This window comes from Cervus canadensis, chromosome 33 (genome assembly GCF_019320065.1).
Source record: "Cervus canadensis isolate Bull #8, Minnesota chromosome 33, ASM1932006v1, whole genome shotgun sequence".
Taxonomy (NCBI): domain Eukaryota; kingdom Metazoa; phylum Chordata; class Mammalia; order Artiodactyla; family Cervidae; genus Cervus; species Cervus canadensis.
The window spans coordinates 14,877,923-14,899,865 of NC_057418.1; the positions used below are offsets into that span (position 1 = coordinate 14,877,923).

At 36.5% G+C, this 21,943-nt stretch overlaps 1 protein-coding gene across 4 annotated transcripts in view; it reads left to right on the forward strand.

The window, feature by feature from the left end:
• VTA1 (vesicle trafficking 1) overlaps positions 1-21,943 on the forward strand; it is a 68,680-nt gene that overhangs the window by 10,149 nt on the left and 36,588 nt on the right. For all 4 annotated transcript variants that reach the window (XM_043457074.1, XM_043457077.1, XM_043457075.1 and 1 more), the window contains 3 exons: positions 9,898-9,992; positions 12,736-12,863; positions 13,897-13,972. In XM_043457074.1, coding sequence (XP_043313009.1) covers positions 9,898-9,992; positions 12,736-12,863; positions 13,897-13,972 — 299 coding nt within the window. The remainder of the gene's footprint in view (positions 1-9,897; positions 9,993-12,735; positions 12,864-13,896; positions 13,973-21,943) is intronic.

Sequence of the window (21,943 nt, forward strand, 5' to 3'; positions counted from 1 at the left end):
TTAGTGAAGCCAGAAAATATTTGAGTTCCTACTAAACATAGGCACCATATGATAAATACTGTGATTCTGTGACATTTGATGTTGTGGATAAAGTGAAAACTAGAAAGATTCCTTCCCTTTAAATTATGTGTTGATATTTAGTATTGATATCAAATATCAACACATAAAGTTGATATTAAATATCAACATATAAAGTTTCAGATTTGGTTTTTTAAAGTTTCCTCTAGGGGGTGGTATTGTACAATTAATAGACATTCAGTGAGCATGTATAAATGTTCTTTGAGAGTCATTTCTTTATATGACCATAGGAAAATTAGATGTAGTTGTTCAGGAAGTTGAAAATACATATGGTATTTTTCATATACAAGATGTCATAGGACACAAGTGTAAATATTTAAAGGCTAAATAATAATGGATTTTTATTGGTGGTGGTAAGCTACTTGGATATTAGGATTAATAATCAGTTGCCTGTTATTTGCTGTTAATAACACAGAAATTGATTTTAATGACTAATAAGTTTCACTAAGCCAATTAAAGATAAGCAGTTTTTTGTGCTGATTTCTATATCTGTAACAGTTAATTTGAGCTCATAGTCCTCTTGTCTAAGTATGTATCATTTCTTTATTGTAAGCTGACTCAGGATACTTTACTGTAGCAATGACAGGTTAATAATAAAAACCTTGGAAAGTTGTCCTGCTGACTTACCCATTAACATTCCATTTCTTTTTTTTATTTTGCAAACATATTAGCAGACATGAATTTTATATTGTAGAATAGTCATTTTAGTAATTACTCCTGTTTTGAGTAAATCGTTTTGGTGTCAGACTCTCTACGCTAACGCGCACACACTAGCATTACAGTAACTTGTCACAGGCTGTCTGTGTGTGTTAGTTGCTTCAGTCGTCCCCAACTCTTTGTGACCCATGGACTGTAGCTCGCCAGGCTCCTGTGTCCATGGGATTCTGTCAGCAAGATACTGGAGTGGGCTCCCATGCCCCCCTCCGGGGGATCTTCCTGACCCAGGGATCGAACGTGCCTCTCCTGCATTGGAGGCAAATTCTTTACCAACTGAGCCATCAGGGAACCCCTATCACAGTCAACTACTATATACAATAGCATTTCTTTTCCTTTCTCCTGTCCTGTGGCTGTAGTTGTCATATATTTCAGTTATAAACTTGTAAACCCTAGAATGTAGTTATTTTTTAATTGTCCTTCTTAAAAAGAAATTTATAAAATGAGGAAATAAAAATTTTAGTATATTCCCACATAATTACCATTTTCAGCATTCTTCTTTGCTTTTTCGTTGGTTTTAAATATGGTGTCATTTTCTTGCCTGTTGAAAAGTTTATCGTTTCCTTTAAAGGATTGTCACCAATTCTATAAGCTTCTATTGTGTGAAACAAGCGTTTATTTTCATCCTTCCTTTTGAAAGATATTTTTGCTGGGTGAAGAATTTATCAATCGTTTTTGCCACTCCTGCCCACCTTTAAGGGGGTGGACTCCAATCACATATACGTTAGAGCATTCAATGGTTCCCCACGCCTCACCGAAACTCTGGTTTTGTGCTTGTTTTCCTTTTCAGTCTTTTTTCTCCCTGCTTTATTTTAGGTAGTTCCTATTGCTGTGTTCTGAAGTTCATTAGTTTTTTCTTTTATGATATCTAAACTACTATTAATCCTGTCGAGTAAAACTTTTCATTTTAGATACTCTTATATTTCATCTCTGGATGGCCCTTTTGTGTTCCTATGTGTATGTTCTATCTCCTTATTTTATTCATGGTTTCCATAAAATACTTCAAAATGATTTCCCAGTATTTTAATGTCATCATCTGCTATTTCCATTATTTTGTCATTGTTTTATGTTCACATTCTTCTACTATTGCCATCATTAGTAATTTTTGATTGATTGCAGGACAGAGTGAATTTTAAGTTCTTGAATGTCTGTTCCTTGAAGGGATTAAATGCAGCCAGCAATTAATTGCTATTCAGTTTAATTCTTTGGTGCCTTGTTTTGTTTTTAGCTTTGGGGGGCAGTTCTAAAGTACTCTGCTTTACTACTTAATTGGGGGCTGTCAACTTAGTTGGGGGCTGTCTACAGAATATCCTGGGTAAACCTCTGGGGCTCTCTGCTCCTTTTGGTTGGAACTTGAATGCATCCCAGCCCTATGTGTGCATTGGGGATAATGCCGCTTATAGCTTCTGTTCATTCTTTGGCCTTGTAGAGTTTTCTCCTTCACATGCACATGGCAGTGTTCACCTGAGCCTCAAGATAAACTCCTATACAGATTGTTGGGTTTCTTTTCTGTGTAGCTCCATACTCTTCAGAACTCTGCCCCTCAATTTACAGCTGCCCCAGTCTCCCTGAACTCCAGTTCATTTTCTCAACTCATATAGAGGACTGTGTTCTGTTTAGGATTCCCTTCCTACTCCTTAGACTGGGCTGTACCTCCAGGCAGAATGCTAGGCTGATACTGGTGTCATCTCATATATTTCCTTTCTTCAGATGTCTTCATCTTACCATGTCTGTTTGCATTGTCTAAAAACCTCTTTTATATATTTTGTCTAGTTTTCTTTGATTCTTCACAGTAGGATGGCAAATATTACTCCTTGTGGCCGGAGTTAGAATCTGTTTTCTTATTTTAGTAATCAAATCATCACTAGTGTTTACTAAGTACCAGCACAGTCTTTTAGTAGAAATTCAGAAGGAGCTAACCTTTCTTAAAGCTATTATGACAGAAGCTCTAAAAATACTTGTTTAATGAAGGAATGAGTGAAGTATATACCCTTTATTAGGATATATTCATTCATACTTTGTTTTTATTTTATTTTTGTCCCTTCACAAAGACAATACTAACCATATAGCAGGTATTTATAATATACTTATGAGTAGAGTAATATATTTGGTTCTATTTACTGGAATAAAATTTGGCTTTATACATCAGTGTATGTCATAGTGATTCCTACTTGAGTGCTATATTTAACCCACTAGTACATCACTGTTAACAGTTGCTTTTATGTGCCTTTTGTGTCTTGATATCATGCATTTCATATTTTTAGCTTTCTCATATATAAATGAAGATGTGATAGAATGTTAATGTTTAGATTTAGTGAAACTTTGAGGATTAGTAAATATTTGTCTCCTAAATGCTTCACATTAAAGTTAGGTTGGAAAGTATTTAATCCTTTTGCAAATATGCCTCATTACTCATCTTTAAAAAATATTTATTCATAAAAATAAACACATTTCCTTGATGAAATAAATATATTTCACTATAGGTGATTCTAGCTACATATTTATTCTGTTTTACTAGGTAATTTTCCATGTTGGACATCAATTTTTCTTCATACTGCTGCTTCTACAATGAATTACTTGTCCTGAACAGAGTTTTATATGAAAGTAGTCCTTTTTCCCATCCGTATGACTAAAAGATCTTTTGGTGTATAAATTTTCATAAGTAAATTTAACATCCTTTCACTGTATTAATATTAGAAAATGTGTCTTGTTATACAACTTAAAAATTGTAAACCATGTAAGATATTCAGAAATACAGAAGCTAGGCAAATTTGTACTTAAATCTTTTCAATTTTGAGATGATTCTTTCTGGTCCTTCAATTAAAGATATTACTTTGTAACAGTGTCCTTGTAATTGTAAAGACTGAATATGCATGTAACCCAAGAAAAAAATTCATGTAAGTGAAACCATTAAACTATGTTGTCATTACACTGTATTTCAAGTATCAGCCACTTGTATTAAGGTTAGCTTTTAGAGGGTAAGAAGCTTATATTATATTTGTGTTGTGAGGGAAATTGACGATGATTGTGCTGGTAGTGAATTGGGAATAAATCTGATTCTCATTCAAAGGAGATACAGATAATCTCCATTTTTATTATGAGCAATGGTGGAAGTAGTTAAAAGTAACAAATCAGAAACAAAATTGTACTTTCTACATAGGAATAAATAACTTTCTCTTGATAACAAGAAAGTACTGATTAGTTTTCTGTGTGTTTGCTTAATGGACTTTTACCTTTGCTGATTGCCATTTATTCCCAAGGTTTTTCTATTAAGTAGCTCACTACGCTCCATAGATGGTAAGATTCATATGCTGTCCACTTGATAATAAAATAAGGAGAAAGACCTCCCAGGGAAATGAAGCTAACTCCTCTATTTCCTCACGTTGTGTTACTGGGTTGACTAATAGTATATATTGACAGTAAATAATTAACTAATATCTATTTAATTTTCTGTTTGTATGTTTGAGCGAGGTTTTGCTTGAAATATGCTTGAGATATGTTTGAAATATGCTTGAGTCATTTGAGAGATTGAGAAGATAAGGAAATCAATCTTTACACAATTAATATAAAATGTCTTCAGAGAATGCCAAAACAGAAAGAATATGGGAAACAAAACAGAGAGCTTTAAGATTAGTTTCAAACCAGATGTTTCACACAGGACATAAAATGTTGGCATGTCATAAAAATATGTGTGTTTAAAAAACTGTAGCTTGCTCAGTTTGTAGTGATGGAAAGTGTATTTTACTTGCTCAAATAAATAATATTCAGTATGAAAAAGTATTAAGCTCATTTGAGGTTGATAATTCTAATATTTATAGTGATGCTCATCTGTCTGTGGTCTGTGTTGCTGGTATATAGATGCAGGGAGAGAGGATTGTTGGACTTATATATGAGTGTATGTTTGCCAGAGGAATGTAATAAAAAGGGTTTAGAGATAGGGCAATAAAGTCCTAGAAAAATCTATCATAAAATCAAAGCTAGTTACAAAAGGAAGTTAAAGGAGAAAAGACTGATTGTAATGAAGTATTAGAGAGACACCAATGAACTGGAAGCCTGTTGTAACAAACAGAGTGCAAAGTTGGAAGAAAAGCAGTTTAGAGTGAGTACATGATATACTGATATTAGCAGTACAGCAGTTTGAAATGGTAATTTAGTTATGAGGTTACTGGCATATAAGGGAGAGTCCGTACAGTTATGGAGATCAGTGTTGATAAGAATTGAGAGCACAGCATTAGAAATAGATCTGCTTTCTTATTGCAGAAAATTCAGAATTACAATGCATAAGTAAAATAAGGATTTATTTCCTCATTTAAAAGAAAGTCTGATATCGGCAGTACCCACTACCAATTCCATGAAGTCAGGGAGCCAGGCTCTTTCTGATTGCAAATCTATAAACCAGCACATGATTACCAAAGTTGCCTTGTGGTCCAAGCTACCTACTAGAGTTTCAGTCGTCCCATTTCTGTTCTAGGCAGTAGAGAGGAGAGAGGGGAATGAGTCATTTCCTTTCCCCTGCCGTCATCTTCCTTTTACAGTCCTTCCAGAAGTCTCTCTCAACCATTTCTGGTTATGTGATATTTGTCTTAGGTAATAGCATGGCCATATTTTGCTTTGAGGAATACTGGAAAATGTACTGTTTTGGCTCGCTATATTACAACTCGCTAGTAATATAGGAATCTTGTTAGTAAAGAAGACAGGGAGAAGGGATGCAGGTAGGCTGCTAGCTGTCTCTGTCACAAGTGTTAATTATCCATGTGAACAGCGAAATTTTTAAGATGGTGGAAAGATAAGGAAAGACCCTGAGGTCCATGAGCAATTACAAGTGTAACAGTCCAGTGGAAGAGAATGGATGAGCACTAGACCAGTGTATTTAGAAAGCCTTGAGAGAATACTGTAACAGTGGGATGCAGAAAGAAAACCAGTCATACTTGCCAACTCTTAATTCTTTTAAATACTGGAAGGAATGTAAGAGAATTAAAACTCATTACTTGAGAGAACTGCAAAGAAAATTATTTCTTAAGTGGCATTCAGGTGGGAAGAAGGAATCTAAGGAGAGGTAAGACAGTTTGCTGATTCTTCAGAATTGTTTCAACTGTTGTTTCAACAATAGTTCCAGGGAGTATGGGTAGAAGGAGTGTGGCTGTGTGGAGAAACGTGGACGTGGTTGGGGCAAAAAGTACAGTTTACAGTTGAGAGGAGTAAGGATGCAGTGAGCAGTGATGCTTAACCTTTTGCTTATCTACCCTCAAGTTGAAAATAATGAAACATGAGTCTCCAATATTATGTAACTTTATAAATAATTTTTCTGTATTGATGTACTACATACAATATATTTAAATATATATATATATATATTATAAAAATACAACATGTGCCTGACTCTTTGCTGCCCCATGACTGCAGCCTGCTAGGCTCCTCTGTTGATGGGATTTTCCAAGCAAAGATACTGGAGTGGTTTGTCATTTCCTTCTCCAGGGGATCTTCCCAACCTGGGGATCAAACCCTGGACTCCTGCACTGCAGGCAGATTCTTTACCTACTGAGCTACCAGGGAAGCATATAAAGAAAAGTATAAAGGATGAAATAAACATATCAATAAAATGCTAATATTTTCTTCCCACACTCTAGCCATTCCCTGGACTCTTATAGGTCTCAAAGTCTGCAGCCTCAGTATAGCTTAGGGTGAGAACTGTTAGGGGAAATAGAAGCAATCTGGCACAGAATTGATCCCTACACTCAGCTAAAAGCCTTCCCTTTGAAAATAAGAGGAAGAACACTTAAAAGTCTTCAGAAAAATTTGGTAATACATTAAGACGTACTAAGATTAAATTTCAAGGAAGAAAAAACATATTATCAGTTATAGGTATTATCATGTGAGAAGACATTTGATCCGTAATCTCAGTAAAATCAAATAGCCAAGACATATAAAAAGTAAAAACATACTAAAGACGAACCACCAATCATTAAAGAAGGAAAGGATTTTTTTTACCACTTGCATTTGGGACAGATACCAGTAACTGAGGTAGATGCAAGTTACTAAAGAGTTAAATTTGAAAAACCAGAGGAAAAACTGGTAAAATCATGTAACTGAATATCCAGTTTCTTGGAGATAAAGAACTTTCCAAGCTTAGAATTGATAGAAAAATCACTTTGGGTACATAAATATTTTAAGTTTCTGTATTTTAAAACAACATTCAAAAATTGAAAGACGGCATAATACTTGCATCCAAAATGTTTATTTTCCAAAGAGCTCATGTGATGTACTTTTAATAAAAGAAATACAGCAAAAATGCTAGAAGAAAAGACCTGAACAACTCACTAAGAGGATGTGTTGGGGAGTTCTGTCACAGTTATAAAAAAAGACAAGCTGACTAAAATAGACATGAAGCTTGAACAACTCAAGAGATGACTGGTTTAAAAAGGGGAGGGTGATCAGCCATGCTTTTAAAAGGCATGGCATGGGGACAGGTAATTCAAACCTAGTTCTCAAACGACCCGGACATGTTTTGAAATATGACTGGTTAAAAGAAAGAGAAAAAGAAAATTTTGTCACATTGTGATCAAAGCAATGAATATAATAAGTGGATTTTTATTTTTGCTTCCAAATTAGATTTTTTTTGGTCAGATTAATATCCGGTGTTGGATATTGTACAGTAAAAATGAAAGTATCCTGCTTTTTGCATTGTGAGTCAGTGTAAATCAGTACAGGTCTTTAAGAAACTCCATTTTTGTTTCTCATTGATAACTGGATGAATCAAATCCCTAAATTTGATACAGAAATAAATACATTAATAAATGCAACTTCAAGCTCTGTGAGATAACCCTAAAAGCCTAAGCCTTTAAAAGTAGTTCCTTCAGACACAGCTATTGAACTTAAACACACGCAGAATACATGATTATATTATTTGTATATTAACACATCTTTAAAGAAGGTATGAATTGGAAATTGTAAGAGTAACTAACAGCTTGCCATGTTCTAAAGCTGTAGTAAATAAAGCTGTGATAGACAGTAGACTAACAAGTAACAAAGCAAGATAGACAATATACAGAGTTGGGGCCTTTTGTCCCATGAAAATTTAATATATGATAATGAATGACAAAAGTGGCATTTAAGGCCATCAGGCAGAATGAGCTGTTCTTTCATTCATGTATTTTATCTATTCAGAAAATGTTTATCGAAGGCCAAGCACTGTCGCAGATGCCAGGGATCCATCAGCAAACCAAGTAGACTACAATTGCCATTATCATGGAGTTTAAGTTGGAGTTGCAGAAGCTGAGAAGAAATAGGTTGAAGATGATTCCCTGCCGAGGAGAACAGGATAGAGCAGGAAAGGCGATAGTGTTCACAAGATTCCGCTTGAGGGTGTAGGGGGACGGGATAGCCCTCTTTCCTACTGTATAAAGAACTGCCACAAGGCAGTTTGTTAAAAAACAAGTGACCAAACAGAAAATTTGATGAATTTTTTGTTTTGATAGCTATTCTGCATTCATAAAAGAGGATATAGAGGTCTTCAGTACATCTCTCAGACCTTTTGAGTAGTGAAAATGCAAAATCAAAAGTGAGATAACACAGTCCTGAGATTGATAGGTTTAATACCAGTTTTTAATTTAATGTCAGTCTTCTGTGAGTTTGGGAAAATGGCTGCTTGCTTGTGTTGCAGGTGTAACTGCATAGTGGTGATTTGTTTTGAAGGACAGTGGAAGAGTAGCTCTTCAAATGAGAAAGGTGCACATCCTTCCAGCCAGCGGTTCTCCTTGGTGTCTCCCACGGGAACTCAGGAGTGTGCGCTCAAGGTCTGGTAGTGCAGCACGACTTGTGATCTGGAAAATCTGAGAACTCCCTAGTTGTGCTTTAGTTAAATATCGTGTCCATACTGTGGAGCCCTGTAGGGCTACGCAGATCTTCAGAGCATATTGTTGAAACTAAGAGGAAAATTACAAGCAGTATGTGTACGCACCGGTGGTAACAATTACCACCGAACTGCACAGCTCTCATCACTGAGAAAGCTGTTTAGGGTTGTGGTTTCAGAGAAGTTCTTAGCTTCAGCCTTATCTGTAACATTTTTATTATTTTTTTCAAGAGATGGTATTGTTGTAGCCACACTTTCAGGAAACAAACTCACTCAGAAGGACAATGCAGATAGTGGAGTGCAGTTTATTACACCGGCGGGCCCAAGGCAGAGTCTCCTCTTAGCCAAGGACCCCCGACCAGTTCTTGTGAAAACCTTATATACCCTAAATGTATGTGCTCAAACCCACCTCCCCAAATTCTCTGAAACAAGCCTAAACAAAGGAAAAGCAAGATACAATCAAAGTTAACCCATGATTCGTATGCCTTAAACCCATGATTCGTATGCCTTAAGCCTGGGTGGTTAACAGTGGACAATTACCAATACACCTGTGGTCATACGCCAATAAGCATGATAGAATTTATGATTTTATTTGGTTACACAGATAATTAGGGTATTCTTTTAGGAGACGGAGAGTCTAGGTATGAGCCCTGGGGCTCTTCCGGGGGCCTGGTTTTCCAGCTGGTATGTCTTTTGCATAGATACTGGGCATATAGCTCAAAGTCCACAGTCTGGCCCAAGATGGAGTCCTGCTTTCCAGATGGAGCCTGTTCTGTCTGTTTCCTCCTTCAGTATGTTTATTTTTATGTGTATACATAAAAATGACCAAAACAATTCTCCCCATTAACCTCAGCCCGAGTGGCATTTCCCCTCTCCCAATGCATATTGTGTATTTTATCAGTTATCACGTATCTAGCCCTTGGCAAGTGCTCCTATACACAAGATTGTTTTTCCTAATGCCCTCACTTACCTACTAAATTTAAATTGCAGGTCCTTTTGACAGCCTCAGACTGGTCCTTTTATTTTAAATATAATGTCAAAAGAGAAGGCCTTCCTTCATAGAAATTTATCATCATCATGAATCTTGTATTCTTTGGATAGTGTTTTTGTGTTTTTTATATTTGTGAATCAGATCCATAGTAAATCAAAGTTTTATTTCTAAATTCACTTAAATTTTAAATTATTTGTTAGAGACAAAATATATTTTAAACATTCAGTCCTGGGAATTATTCATATCATTGTATTTTTCTTTATAGGTCGATTGTATGCAATGCAAACTGGAATGAAGATTGACAGTAAAACTCCTGAATGTCGTAAATTTCTATCAAGGCTAATGGATCAGTTAGAAGCTGTAAGTTGAACACTGAACATTTTTCTGATTGATGTTTATAATACCATTTTATTTCATTTGTGTGTGTGTGTTATTGTAGCTCTTACTGTTGGTGTCCATCAGCAGTGTTACTATAGCTGAGGAAAAATTAGACAGTTTTTTTTTTTACATTTACATTATACTGCTTAGGGAGTTGTAAGTAAAAGTCGGTTTCAGTGTCTTTGTTTATACATTATTTCTTGTTTCAGGTTACTGTAGATGACCTTTGAATCATTCTTTCATAAGTAACGAATCATTTCTAACCTTCCTTCATGTACTCACATGGATGATTGATTTAGAAATTCTTAAATAGCTCTTATAATAATGAAATGGGGAACCTCCCTGGCAGTCAAGTGGTTAAGACTCTGCTCTTCTACTGCATGGCGGGTGGGTTTGATCCCTGGTGAGGGAACTGAGATCCCACATGCCACAAGGCACAGCAAAAAAAAAGAAAAGAAATGGGCTATTTATTTAGTGAAAAAGACAACGAGGGAAGTTTGCTATTGTCTCTTCCTCCCACTCTTAGTCCTATGACAGGATACTCTTATGGTCCAGGCATTCTCCTCTGCTGACAGAAATGTGGTAGGTGACTAATGAATCATCTTGAACTATGATGTAACATCACAGATTGTGTAGAAGCACCAATCTAGGGAAAACTGAATGGATTGATTGGGTATCAATATATCAGGAAGGCAATACTAAACTATAGTAACCTCACTTAGTAATAGGGGCTCCACCCTGTGCCTCCCAGTTTCTTTTTTAACAGTGTCAAGGTCTACTCATTACTTCATCTCCTCGCTGGGTTGGAGGAATAGCAACCCACTCCAGTATTCTTGCCTGGAGAATCCTTTGGACAGGGGAGCCTGGCGGGCCACAGTCCATGGGGTCACAAAGAGTCAGACATGACTGAGTGACTAACAAGAGAATTAGAAACCTAAATATTTATTTGACCAGTTACATTATTTTGTTTAGAGAAACAAAACTTAAAACTTACGTTAAAAATCAGAACACTTATACCAGTCAGTCCAGAGCCTTTTATAAATGTTGAAAGTTATTCATATCAAAGTCTTAGTTATATGAAGCAGCCATGGATAAGAGTGTTCTCTCACCTTGTATGGGTGTCTGACCTTCTGAGCCAGAACCCTGTCATCTTCTGCTGTTATCCACCCAAGGTAGGCCTGGTGGCACCACTGATGACCACTCAGTTGCCCTTGGAGCCTGTCTGGCCTTCTGCTTCTAACGCTGCTTCTGTGAATGCAGGAAAAGTTTGAGTACTCTTTTGGAGAGTGAGGTTAGGAGGTGGACGAATGTGTCTGACAGGTAGCAATACTTTGTAAAATACCATCTCTTACAGACATTAATATAGAATAAACCTCTATTAACTTTACAGGTTAACAATAATAGGTGAAATAACAATAGCTTATGGATAAGACAAAACTTAAATGGTTCTTTATAATACACAAAATGTAAAATCACATTTATAAAGGGACTTACCAGGAATTTTTTATTATCTGCATTAAATAACAAGGAAGTTTATTCCATAGTGAGAATGTATCTACTTACATATATAAATATAATGTTTATATTTATAGTTGGAAAACTTCAGGTATATTATGTTTTTGCTGCCAGATAGTTTATGTTGAGGATGAGATTAAATGGCATACTCCCACTAAATTTTTCCAGAAATAAATTGCCTCTCCAATTAAATTATTTCACAGTGTGGATACAGTAAACTAGTGTTACATGTGGGACTTTTTTTTTCTGTTTTTGTTCGGGGTAAGGATGCCCAGATGTCCTTAAATTCCAATACTCAGTCTCTTCTGGGCCTTAATTATGAGAATATTTACTTTGCCGATTTTATGAAAAATTCTGTGGCTTTTTCTAAATTTAATTCTTTACTTTATAATATTCTTTGAAAACAATTTGTAAACAATACTGTGATACTCAGATCTAATATTCTGGAAGGTCACTTTATTCCAATATGACAGTGTCAGTAAAATGTAGGAATTTAATTTGTTTTTAAAATACTTTTAAGTTTTTCTGTGTGTAGGGAAGGGATGTACTGACTGGAAATTTACATGGGTGTAAATTGTGTTGATTTGAGGTGTATATTTGGTTAAATTTAACAGTGTGCTCTGAGAGATACTTTTTAGGATATAATGATCCTTCTCATTGTATTTTTCTATATTTGATAGGAGATATTGAAATAGGAGTAAATTTAAAATTTAAATTATATGGTTAGGAAAGAATTTCTTAACTCCATCTTTCTTGGCACATTTGAAGTATTTGTCTGATGCTTTACATAGATAGTTGGGCATGTTCTCTTTTTTTGCTCTTTATTATTTTGATATTTGGGCTCCCCAGGTGGCTCAATGGTAAAGAACCCGCCTGCCAATGCAGGAGACACAGGAGATGGGGATTTGATCCCTCCGTCAGGAAGATCCCCTGGAGGAGGAAATAGCAACACACTCCAGTGTTCTTGCCTGGAGAATCCCACGGATAGAGGAGCCTGGTGGGCTGTATAGTCCATAGGATAGCAAAGAGGCGAACACAACCGAGCATGCTCGCAGATGTTTTGATATTTAGAACTAAATATACTTTCAGGTTATCATGAGTATCTTTCTTCAAATTTTTTTAAACGTTGGATTTGATTATTAGGACTTTTTGTTCTTGGTATAAGCTTCTGAGTCCAGAATCATAAGTTCTATATCTCATTTCATTTTAGCTTAAGAAACAGTTGGGTGATAATGAAGCTATTACTCAAGAAATAGTTGGTTCTGCACATTTGGAGAATTATGCTTTGAAAATGTTTTTGTATGCAGATAATGAAGATCGTGCTGGGAGATTTCACAAGTAAGTAAAGAAAGATCAAATTAAAATGACAAGTTTTATTACTGTATAACCAGAATTTATCCAGCTTTTTTCTTAATAAGTTTCAGGCTTCCTGATTAATGATTTAAGTGGGGTTTTTTTGTTTTTTTTTTAATCTTAGAATAAGTCTGGGTTACAAGAGTGATCCTGACTTTTTAGATAACATGGCTGAAAGACAAGTACCCAGAGCAGATTCATTTTCTCAGTAAATACACTCTAACTAGCCATTCTTTAGCAGTTAATAAAATCTAAGTTCAGTTCAGTTCAGTCGCTCAGTCATGTCTGACTCTTTGCGACCCCATGAATCGCAGCACACCAGGCCTCCCTGTCCATCACCAACTCCCAGAGTTTACCCAAACTCATGTCCGTCGAATCAGTGATGCCATCCAGCCATCTCATCCTCTGTCGTCCCCTTCTCCTCCTTCCCCCAATCCCTCCCAGCATCAGGGTCTTTTCCAGTGAGTCACCTCTTCGCATAAGGTGGCCAAAGTATTGGAGTTTCAGCTTCAGCATCAGTCCTTCCAATGAACACCCAGGACTGATCTCCTGTAGGATGCTCAGCTTTCTTCACATTCCAACTCTCACATCCATACGTGACCACTGGAAAAACCATAGCCTCTTTCTGTTAGCCAAAACATCCTGGTTCGGTGATACTGATTTTAAAAATTTCCAACTCCACCGACTCAGATGATTTGTCATTAAAGTAAAACTTAAATACAAAGAAATACACGTAGCATAATATCAATTCAGATAGTATTGCCACTACATCTTCTAAAATGAAGAGCGTATTGTGAAAACCTTGTTGTACCATATTCACCTGTAATACGTGTTGTCACTTCCTCCTAATGCAGAGTACAGAAGGAGCTCCATTGTGTTCCTAAAATCTGATTTTATTGAAAACATGAACTTCAGAGTGCTTTTTAAAACATTGGAAGTTTTCTTCTTGTAGCTACAAGACTAATTCTGCATCTTACATTTTTCATTTAAATTAAATGAACTCTCTTTTCTCTTCCAGAAACATGATCAAGTCCTTCTATACTGCAAGTCTTTTAATAGATGTCATAACAGTGTTTGGAGAACTCACTGATGAAGTGAGTGTATATTCTTTATTGCCTTATTAGCTAGAGATCAGTATTGTTGCTTTTTATTAGTTTTGTTATTGCATTGTTTATTTAGAGCACTTGTCCATCAGAAATGTAGTAAAAGCAAAACGTGTAATTTTAAATTGTCTACTAGCTACATTTTAAAAAGTTAAAAACAAAAGGTGAAATTATTTTTTAACAATAAATGTTCTTTTTTTGTAGTAGATTCTTTAAATCCAGAATGTGTTTAACACTTTAGTGAGTGCATAGCTACTATATTGGTCTCTGAACCCCAGGTTCATAGTTTCATTTTATTGAGTTTTTAAATGTTACTGATCCTTGGTGCTGTTAAATTTATTTATTGTTATTTGGTAAGCATTACTGGAGGCAGAAACTTTTTAGGACTGTTTTTTTTTTCTTTTTTTTTTCCTATTTTGTGTCTTGCCAAAAATACTATTGTTAGAGATTTGTTTCTATTGTAAAATGCATATACAACTTGATATTTTTACGGGGTAGTTCCTATCCATTTTATCAGTTTCTTTCTCAGAACCACTCTGAAATAAGTTGAGCACATATTCGTTTTATGTGTGAGCAAATTGAGGCTAAGTGATGAGCTTATTGCCATCAGTTCAGTGCTGTTTTCACTGTAGTGGGCTTTACCATTCATATGGAAAAATTGTTTTCTGAGAGGAGAGAGATTGCTTTAGAAAGAGAAAGAAGAAAAGGGAGTTACAAGTGAGACTGATAGAGGAATGTCTTATTAGTGATTTGAAATCTCTGGAGAGATTGCTTTTTATGAAAAATGATTTTTTTCAAAATGGTTAGCTGTTCAGAGTAAAGTTCCAAACAAAACAATCTATGAGATAGCTTACGTTTTCATAAAACAATATATCAAAACTGCACAAAATATTCTTTGTTTATATGTAAAATGAAGTGAAGCTCTAGGGTTGATGATCATAAGCTAAGTTTTTGAGTTGGCAGAAATGGGCAGTACAGTTCAAAACTGCTAAATGAAGGACACCTTTACTGAGTGTGACTGTCCCTTTTATTTCAAAACATCAAGTGTCCCTGGCCCTTGCCCACAGAGCATTCTTCCATCAGTCAGATGACTGGAAACCACCAGCAGATATTTCCAAACGCCCTCTAGGATATGGGGCAATGCCCATCAAAGGCCACTTCTCTCAGATTTTCTTGAAATAGGGAAGTACTGAATATAAGAGAAAACTGAGACTTGGAGTGTGAAAATCAGAGACGCTTCTCACTTATATTTAAGGTTCTGTAAATCCACTGTTTGGCTCCATTTCTGCTCCCATCTCCTGTCACTATTTATCTAGATTTTTTTTCCTGTTTTACTAGTATAAGTTGTTGTTTAGTTGCTCAGTCATGTCCAACTCTTTTGTGACCCCATGGACTGTAGACCAGCAGGCTTCTCTGTCCATGGGATTTTTTTTAGAGAGTACTAGGTGGGTGAAGGGGAAAAAGAGACCGAAAAGTAAGTCATAAGCCAGACTAGACAGATGATAAAAAGACTGGGACTTTTTTTAATAAAGAGCTATACTTGGAGCAAAAGAACTAGTTAATTATTACTGTGGAACTTCCTACAAAGTGGGTTGTCTTTGACCTGAGGAATAATAATATGTTTAAACTTAGATTTAAAATTTGAAGTGCAGGTATGCCAATCAAAAATAAATTGTCACAAGACTCTTGGAAGTCAAAAGACAAGAAATATGCAAAATAGAGGTGAAAGTTCGAGTTAAGAGAGTAGACAAACTCTCAGGTTAAGAAGATAGTTTTGAAAGAGAATATGGTTAGATAAACATCCTGATAAACACCTGCATGTAAAAGGCTAGAGTAAGAAGTGAATAAAGAAACAGAATTAGAGAAGATGATGGAAATGTCAGATGTCAGAAGAGAATGTCATAATGAGGCAAAGGAGCAGATCGGTTTGCCATATCCTTCTGAGTGTCTCTTCCTTCTGAGAAGCACCTCCTACTTCTTACTTGGAGGAGCTGCTTTTGCCCACATATCTCAGAAGCACGCACACAGTTCCATGAAGTTATAACTGTCAAAAGTGGGGTACCCAGACAATAGATAAAGTAACAGATACAGGAAAAAGAACAAAATGTTCATAAATCTTAAGTGCGTAATGGGTATTTTGTTTTGTTTTTGTTTTACTTAAGGGACATATAAATATCTCTATTTAGCATGTAATACATCTGTATTTCAGAAGAAAAAAGAATGTAAGTTTACATTTAGGTACTAGAGCCAGACATCCTAGAATGCAAGGTCAAGTGAGCCTTAGGAAGCATCACTACGATCAAAGCTATGAAGGTGATGGAATTCCAGTTGAGCTCTTTCAAATCCTAAAAGATGATGCTGTGAAAGTGCTGCACTCAATATGCCAGCAAATTTGGAAAATTCAGCAGTGGCCACAGGACTGGAAAAGGTCAGTTTTCATTCCAGTCCCAAAGAAAGGCAATGCCAAAGAATGCTCAGACTCCTGCACAATTGCACTCATCTCACACTCTAGCAAGGTAGTGCTCAAAATTCTCCATGCCAGGCTTCAATAGTATATGAACCGTGAACTTCCAGATGTTTAAGATGGATTTAGAAAAGGCAGAGGAACCAGAGGTCAAATTGCCAACATCCATTGGATCATCAAAAAATCAAGGGAGTTCCAGAAAAACATCTACTTCTGCCTTATTGACTATGCCAAAGCCTTTGACTGTGTGGATCACAGTAAACTGTGGAAGATTCTGAAGGAGATGGGAATACCACACCACCTGACCTGCCTCCTGAGAAATCTGTATGCAGGTCAAGAAGCAACAGTTAGAACCAGACATGAAACAACAGAGTGGTTCCAAATCAGAAAAAGAGTATGTCAAGACTGTATATTGTCAACCTGCTTATTTAACTTATATGCAGAGTACATCATGAGAAATACCCGGCTGGATGAAGCATAAGCTGGCATCAAGATTGCCGGGAGAAATATCAATAACCTCAGATATGCAGATGACACAACCCTAATGGCAGAAAATGAGGAACTAAAGAGCCTCTTGATGAAAGTGAAAGAGGAGGTGAAAAAGTTGGCTTAAAACTCAATATTCAGTAAACTAGATCATGGCATCTGGTCCCATCACATCATGGCAAATAGATGGGGAAACAATGGAAAGAGTGACAGACTTTTTTTGGGGGGGGTGGGGGGCCTCCAAAATCACTGCAGATGGTGACTGTAGCCATGAAATTAAAAGATACTTACTCCTTGGAAGAAAAGTTATGACCAACCTAGACAGCATATTAGAAAGCAGAGACATTGCTTTGCCAACAAAGGTCCATCTAGTCAAAGCTATGGTTTTTCTAGTAGTCATGTATGGATGTGAGAGTTGGACTCTAAAGAAAGCTGAGCACTGAAAAACTGATGCTTTTGAACTGTGGTATTGGAGAAGACTCTTGAGAGTCCCTTGGACAGCAAGGAGATCCACGCCGTCCATCCTAAAGGAAATCACTCCTGAATATTTGTTGGAAGGACTGATATTAAAGCTGAAACTCCAGTCCTTTGGCCACCTGATGTGAAGAACTGACTCACCGGAAAAGACCCTGATGCTGGGAAAGATTGAAGGCAGGAAGAGAAGGGGATAACAGAGGATAAGGTGGTTGGATGACATCACTGACTCAATGGACATGAATTTGAACAAGCTCCAGGAGTTGGTGATGGACAGGGAAGCCTGGTGTACTACAGTCCATGGGGTCTGCAAAGAATCTGACAAGACTGAGCATCTGAACTGAACTGAAGAACCCTGAATAGGGAACAGCTTCCTTAGTTACTTGAACATAGTAGCTAAAGCCAAGACTACCTAATAGGACAAATGATAGGACTTCAAGAGGAGTTGGGGGAGATTTGTTTAGATACTGAGGATACTGAAGAATATATGTAGTATAAGCATGAAATACATAATTTTTTTGCCTTGCATATGCACTGAAGTAGGAAATCAACATCTGTTTTGGTGGTTAAAGGATCAAGAAATCAGGAGGATCAGAAATCAGGTCTGGAATAGTATGGAGAAAATTAGGCATTGTAGGGACGGCATGGAAAGTAAGTCCCTGAAGCTACTTTATCGGGCTGAGATTTATTCTTTGGGTCTTCATGTAAAAAAATCCTGCATTTTAAATTAGAAAAGGAATGTACACACAATTAATGTGTAGTATAAGTAGGTAGTTTTCACTGCCAGACATATGTTTGTTACAGCATGCAAAATTTGTGCATCCAGTGAAAGTTGTGTATATGAAAAATTATAATTTGTTTGGCATACAGTACTGACATTTCTCATATCCTATTATTACACAGCGATCTTATCCTTACATGACTAGTAAATGGGTTTTTGGCCATGATTGAAGGTTGACTAAATAAAGGCAACCGACAAGGAAACTAAAATACTGGCAAGATTGTCCATGCGTCAATAACATATCCCCCAGCCAACCAGTTTGATCAGCCTGGTTTCAAATTCTGTTTTCTCTTACTTTTAATGTTGTTTTGTTCCATCATTTTTCATTTCTAGAAATGGCATCTTTATCATTATCACTGAGGAAATAGCTTTTTCAAAATCATGATTTAAAGTGTTATAGCTTTAAACAGTGCTCCACTTTAGCAGCTGCTACAAAAACAGATAAATAAGGTAGTCAACGGCGTTTACTCTCTGTTGTCGGTTCTCACTGTTGTCTGAGGAAATCTGAGGCTTGTATTTACTAACTTATGATTTAAGCACTCGCTGCCTAAATCAAGATGCAAATTATTAGAACATTTCTTATTTCAGAATAATGAGATGTTTTAAAAAATAGATATAACTGGTTACTCATAACTGTTGTAACTCATTCCCTTCTTTCAACTTCCACTTCAGTTCATTCTGTACTTTAAAAATACTAGCAGAGACAAAGATAGGAAACAGAAAGGTGAGAAAAGAGTGAGTTTAAGGATTTCAGGTAGGCAGTTTTTTTTTTTTAATATATACTCCTGTAGGTAGATTTCAGGACTTGCTGTATCTTACTTGTTCATTTATAAAGGAAATGTAGTGGTTATTAGCTGTATAGTATCCGATAGTTTTTTGATAAAACTGAAACTCTTCAAAAAGATTTGTTTCTGTTGCTTCTCAAATAATGCTGTTTGAGAAACATTACCTTATAATTTTTATTTGTATATTTTAAAATAATCTTTTAATTTTGTCATCTTTATAATCAATGATTTAATTATCATTAAGTTTTTATTTTTTTTATTTATTTATTTTTTTAATTATCTTTTTTAAGTGTAAAAAATAGTATTTTCTTTTTCTTATCAGCTCTGAAAATTTTTAAAAGAACAGAAAGGTAGTTGTCAGAGCCCTTCTGTTGCAGACTGATTGTTTTGTAAAATACAAGTAATGATTATCTAGAAAAATAAGACTTGAAGAAGACATATAAAATACAAGCCAGATTTGTTTTGTCTGCTAAATGCTCTCAATTTCTGTACTATCTTGTCACAAAACTGGTAAACAGTTTGCGAGCCAACCCTGGTTCTCGGACCATGTTTTGATTGGCGCTAATCTAACATTCCTCTATTGGAGCTCCCAGAGAATCCTGTTTATATCTCAATCTGGAACTCTCCCTACTTAAAAAACAGAGCTGCAACATAACTGGAACGATCATGTACATGAATAGCTGGCTTCAGAGGAGATGGTCTGTTTAAGGTATTCATTTGCACTGGAAAGTTTGGAATTAAGCAACATCTTATTGCTAGCCTGGAAAACCATGGTGATCAGGAGAAATGCATCTCCTTACAAAATGATGTCTTTTTCTTTTTTTGTTTCTGTTGGCTGTGTTGGGTCTTCATTGCTTCATTCAGGCTTTCTGTGCTTCGGGGTGAGGTAGGGTTACTCTTCTTTGCCATGCTGGGCTTCTCACGGCAGAGCCTTCTTGTCTTGCTACATAGCATGAGCTCTAGGCACTTGGGCTCAGAAGTTGTGGTACATGGGCTTAGTTGACCTGTGGCCTATAGATCTTCATATGACAGACTTTATTTTGGGGGGCTCCAAAATCACTGCAGATAGTGATTGAAACCATGAAATTAAAAGAGGCTTACTCCTTGGAAGAAAAGTTATGACCAACCTAGACAGCATATTAAAAAGCAGAGACGTTCCTTTGCCAACAAAGGTCCATCTAGTCAAAGCTATGGTTCTTCAATAGTCATGTATGGATGTGAGAGTTGGACTCTAAAGAAAGCTGAGCGCCGAAGAACTGATGTTTTTGAACTGTGGTGTTGGAGAAGACTCTTGAGAGTCCCTTGGACTGCAAGGAGATCCAACCAGTCCATCCTAAAGGAGATCAGTCCTGAATCTTCTTTGGAAGGACTGATTCTGAAGCTGAAACTCCAATACTTTGGCTACCTGATGTGAAGAACTGACTCATTTGGAAAGACCCTGATGCTGGGAAAGATTGAAGGCAGGAAGAGAAGGGGACGACAGAGGATGAGATGGTTGGATGGCATCACCGACTCAGTGGACATGAGTTTGAGTAAACTCCAGGAATTATTGATGGACAGGGAGGCCTGGTATGCTGCAGTCCATGGGGTCGCAAAGAGTTGGACATGACTGAGCCACTGAACTGATACTGAACTGATATGGATCTTTCCAGGCCAAGGATCAAACCTGTGTCCCCTGCATTGGCAGGCAGATTCTTAATCACTGGACCACCAGTTAGTTAGTTAGTTAGTTCATTCGCTCAGTCGTGTCCGACTCTGCGACCCCATGAATCGCAGCACGCCAGGCCTCCCTGTCCATCACAAACTCCCGGAGTTCACACATTATACTAACACTGCATGCAAAACTCCTCCATTCACTTACAGTTAATTGAAGAGCAGATACAAGCCACTGTTCTTGGCAGTTATTATGCAGAGGTGAATAAAAGAGAAATTTCTACTCTAGCAAGAGAGACAATACTAACCCTCATATATCTATTTATTATTATAATTACTAAGAATGAGACTTTCAGTGTACAGTGAGAGCATGAAAACCTAAGGTATGGTATATGTACAAAACACATGATTTGGGGACTTCTCTGCCGGGAGAAATATTAATAACCTAAGATATGCAGATGACAACACCCTTATGGCAGAAAGTGAAGAAGAACTAAAGAGCCTCTTGATGAAAGTGAAAGAGGAGAGTGAAAAAGTTGGCTTAAAGCTTAACATTCAGAAAACTAAGATCATGGCATCTGGTCCCATCACCTCATGGGAAATAGATGGGGAGACAGTGGAAATAGTGTCAGACTTTATTTTTTGGGCTCCAAAATCACTGCAGATGGTGACTGCAGCCATGAAATTAAAAGATGCCTTTTTCATCTTTAATTTGCAGCCATGAAATTAAAAGATTAAAAGAGTACTACAGGCATTGACCTCAAAATTCCATATGCCACTTTGTAACTGTGTGACTTTGAGTAATTTTTTGAGTTATGTAAACCGGTTCCCACATCTGTAAGATAAAAAGTATAGTGCCTGCTTCATGAAGGTGTCTGGATTTTAAATGAGAAAATTCATGTAAAGCCTTTAACAAAGTACCTAGCATATAGAAAATGCTCAACAAACATTAGTTTTTTCATTTCTTGGTTGGTGGATAATGCTAATGTCCTCTGTTTAGAAAGAATATCCTTATCTACTCAATCTTATATATTAAGGTATATTTATTCAGAAATAAGCATTATGTATTACTACTTTATATTTGGAGGTCCAACGTGTACAGTTGGAGTTCCAAAACAGACTAGAAAGAAAGTGTTGAAGAAATAATGGCCATAGACTTTCTAAACTGGGTGAAAAAATAGTTACGGATCCAAGAAGCTCAGTGAATCTCTACCAAAATAAATACAAAGAAACCTTACCTGAGAGCATCATGGTCCAACCAGTAGAGATCAGTGATGGAAGAAAGATATCTATCTTTCTTGAGAAAGAGGAGCAGTCTT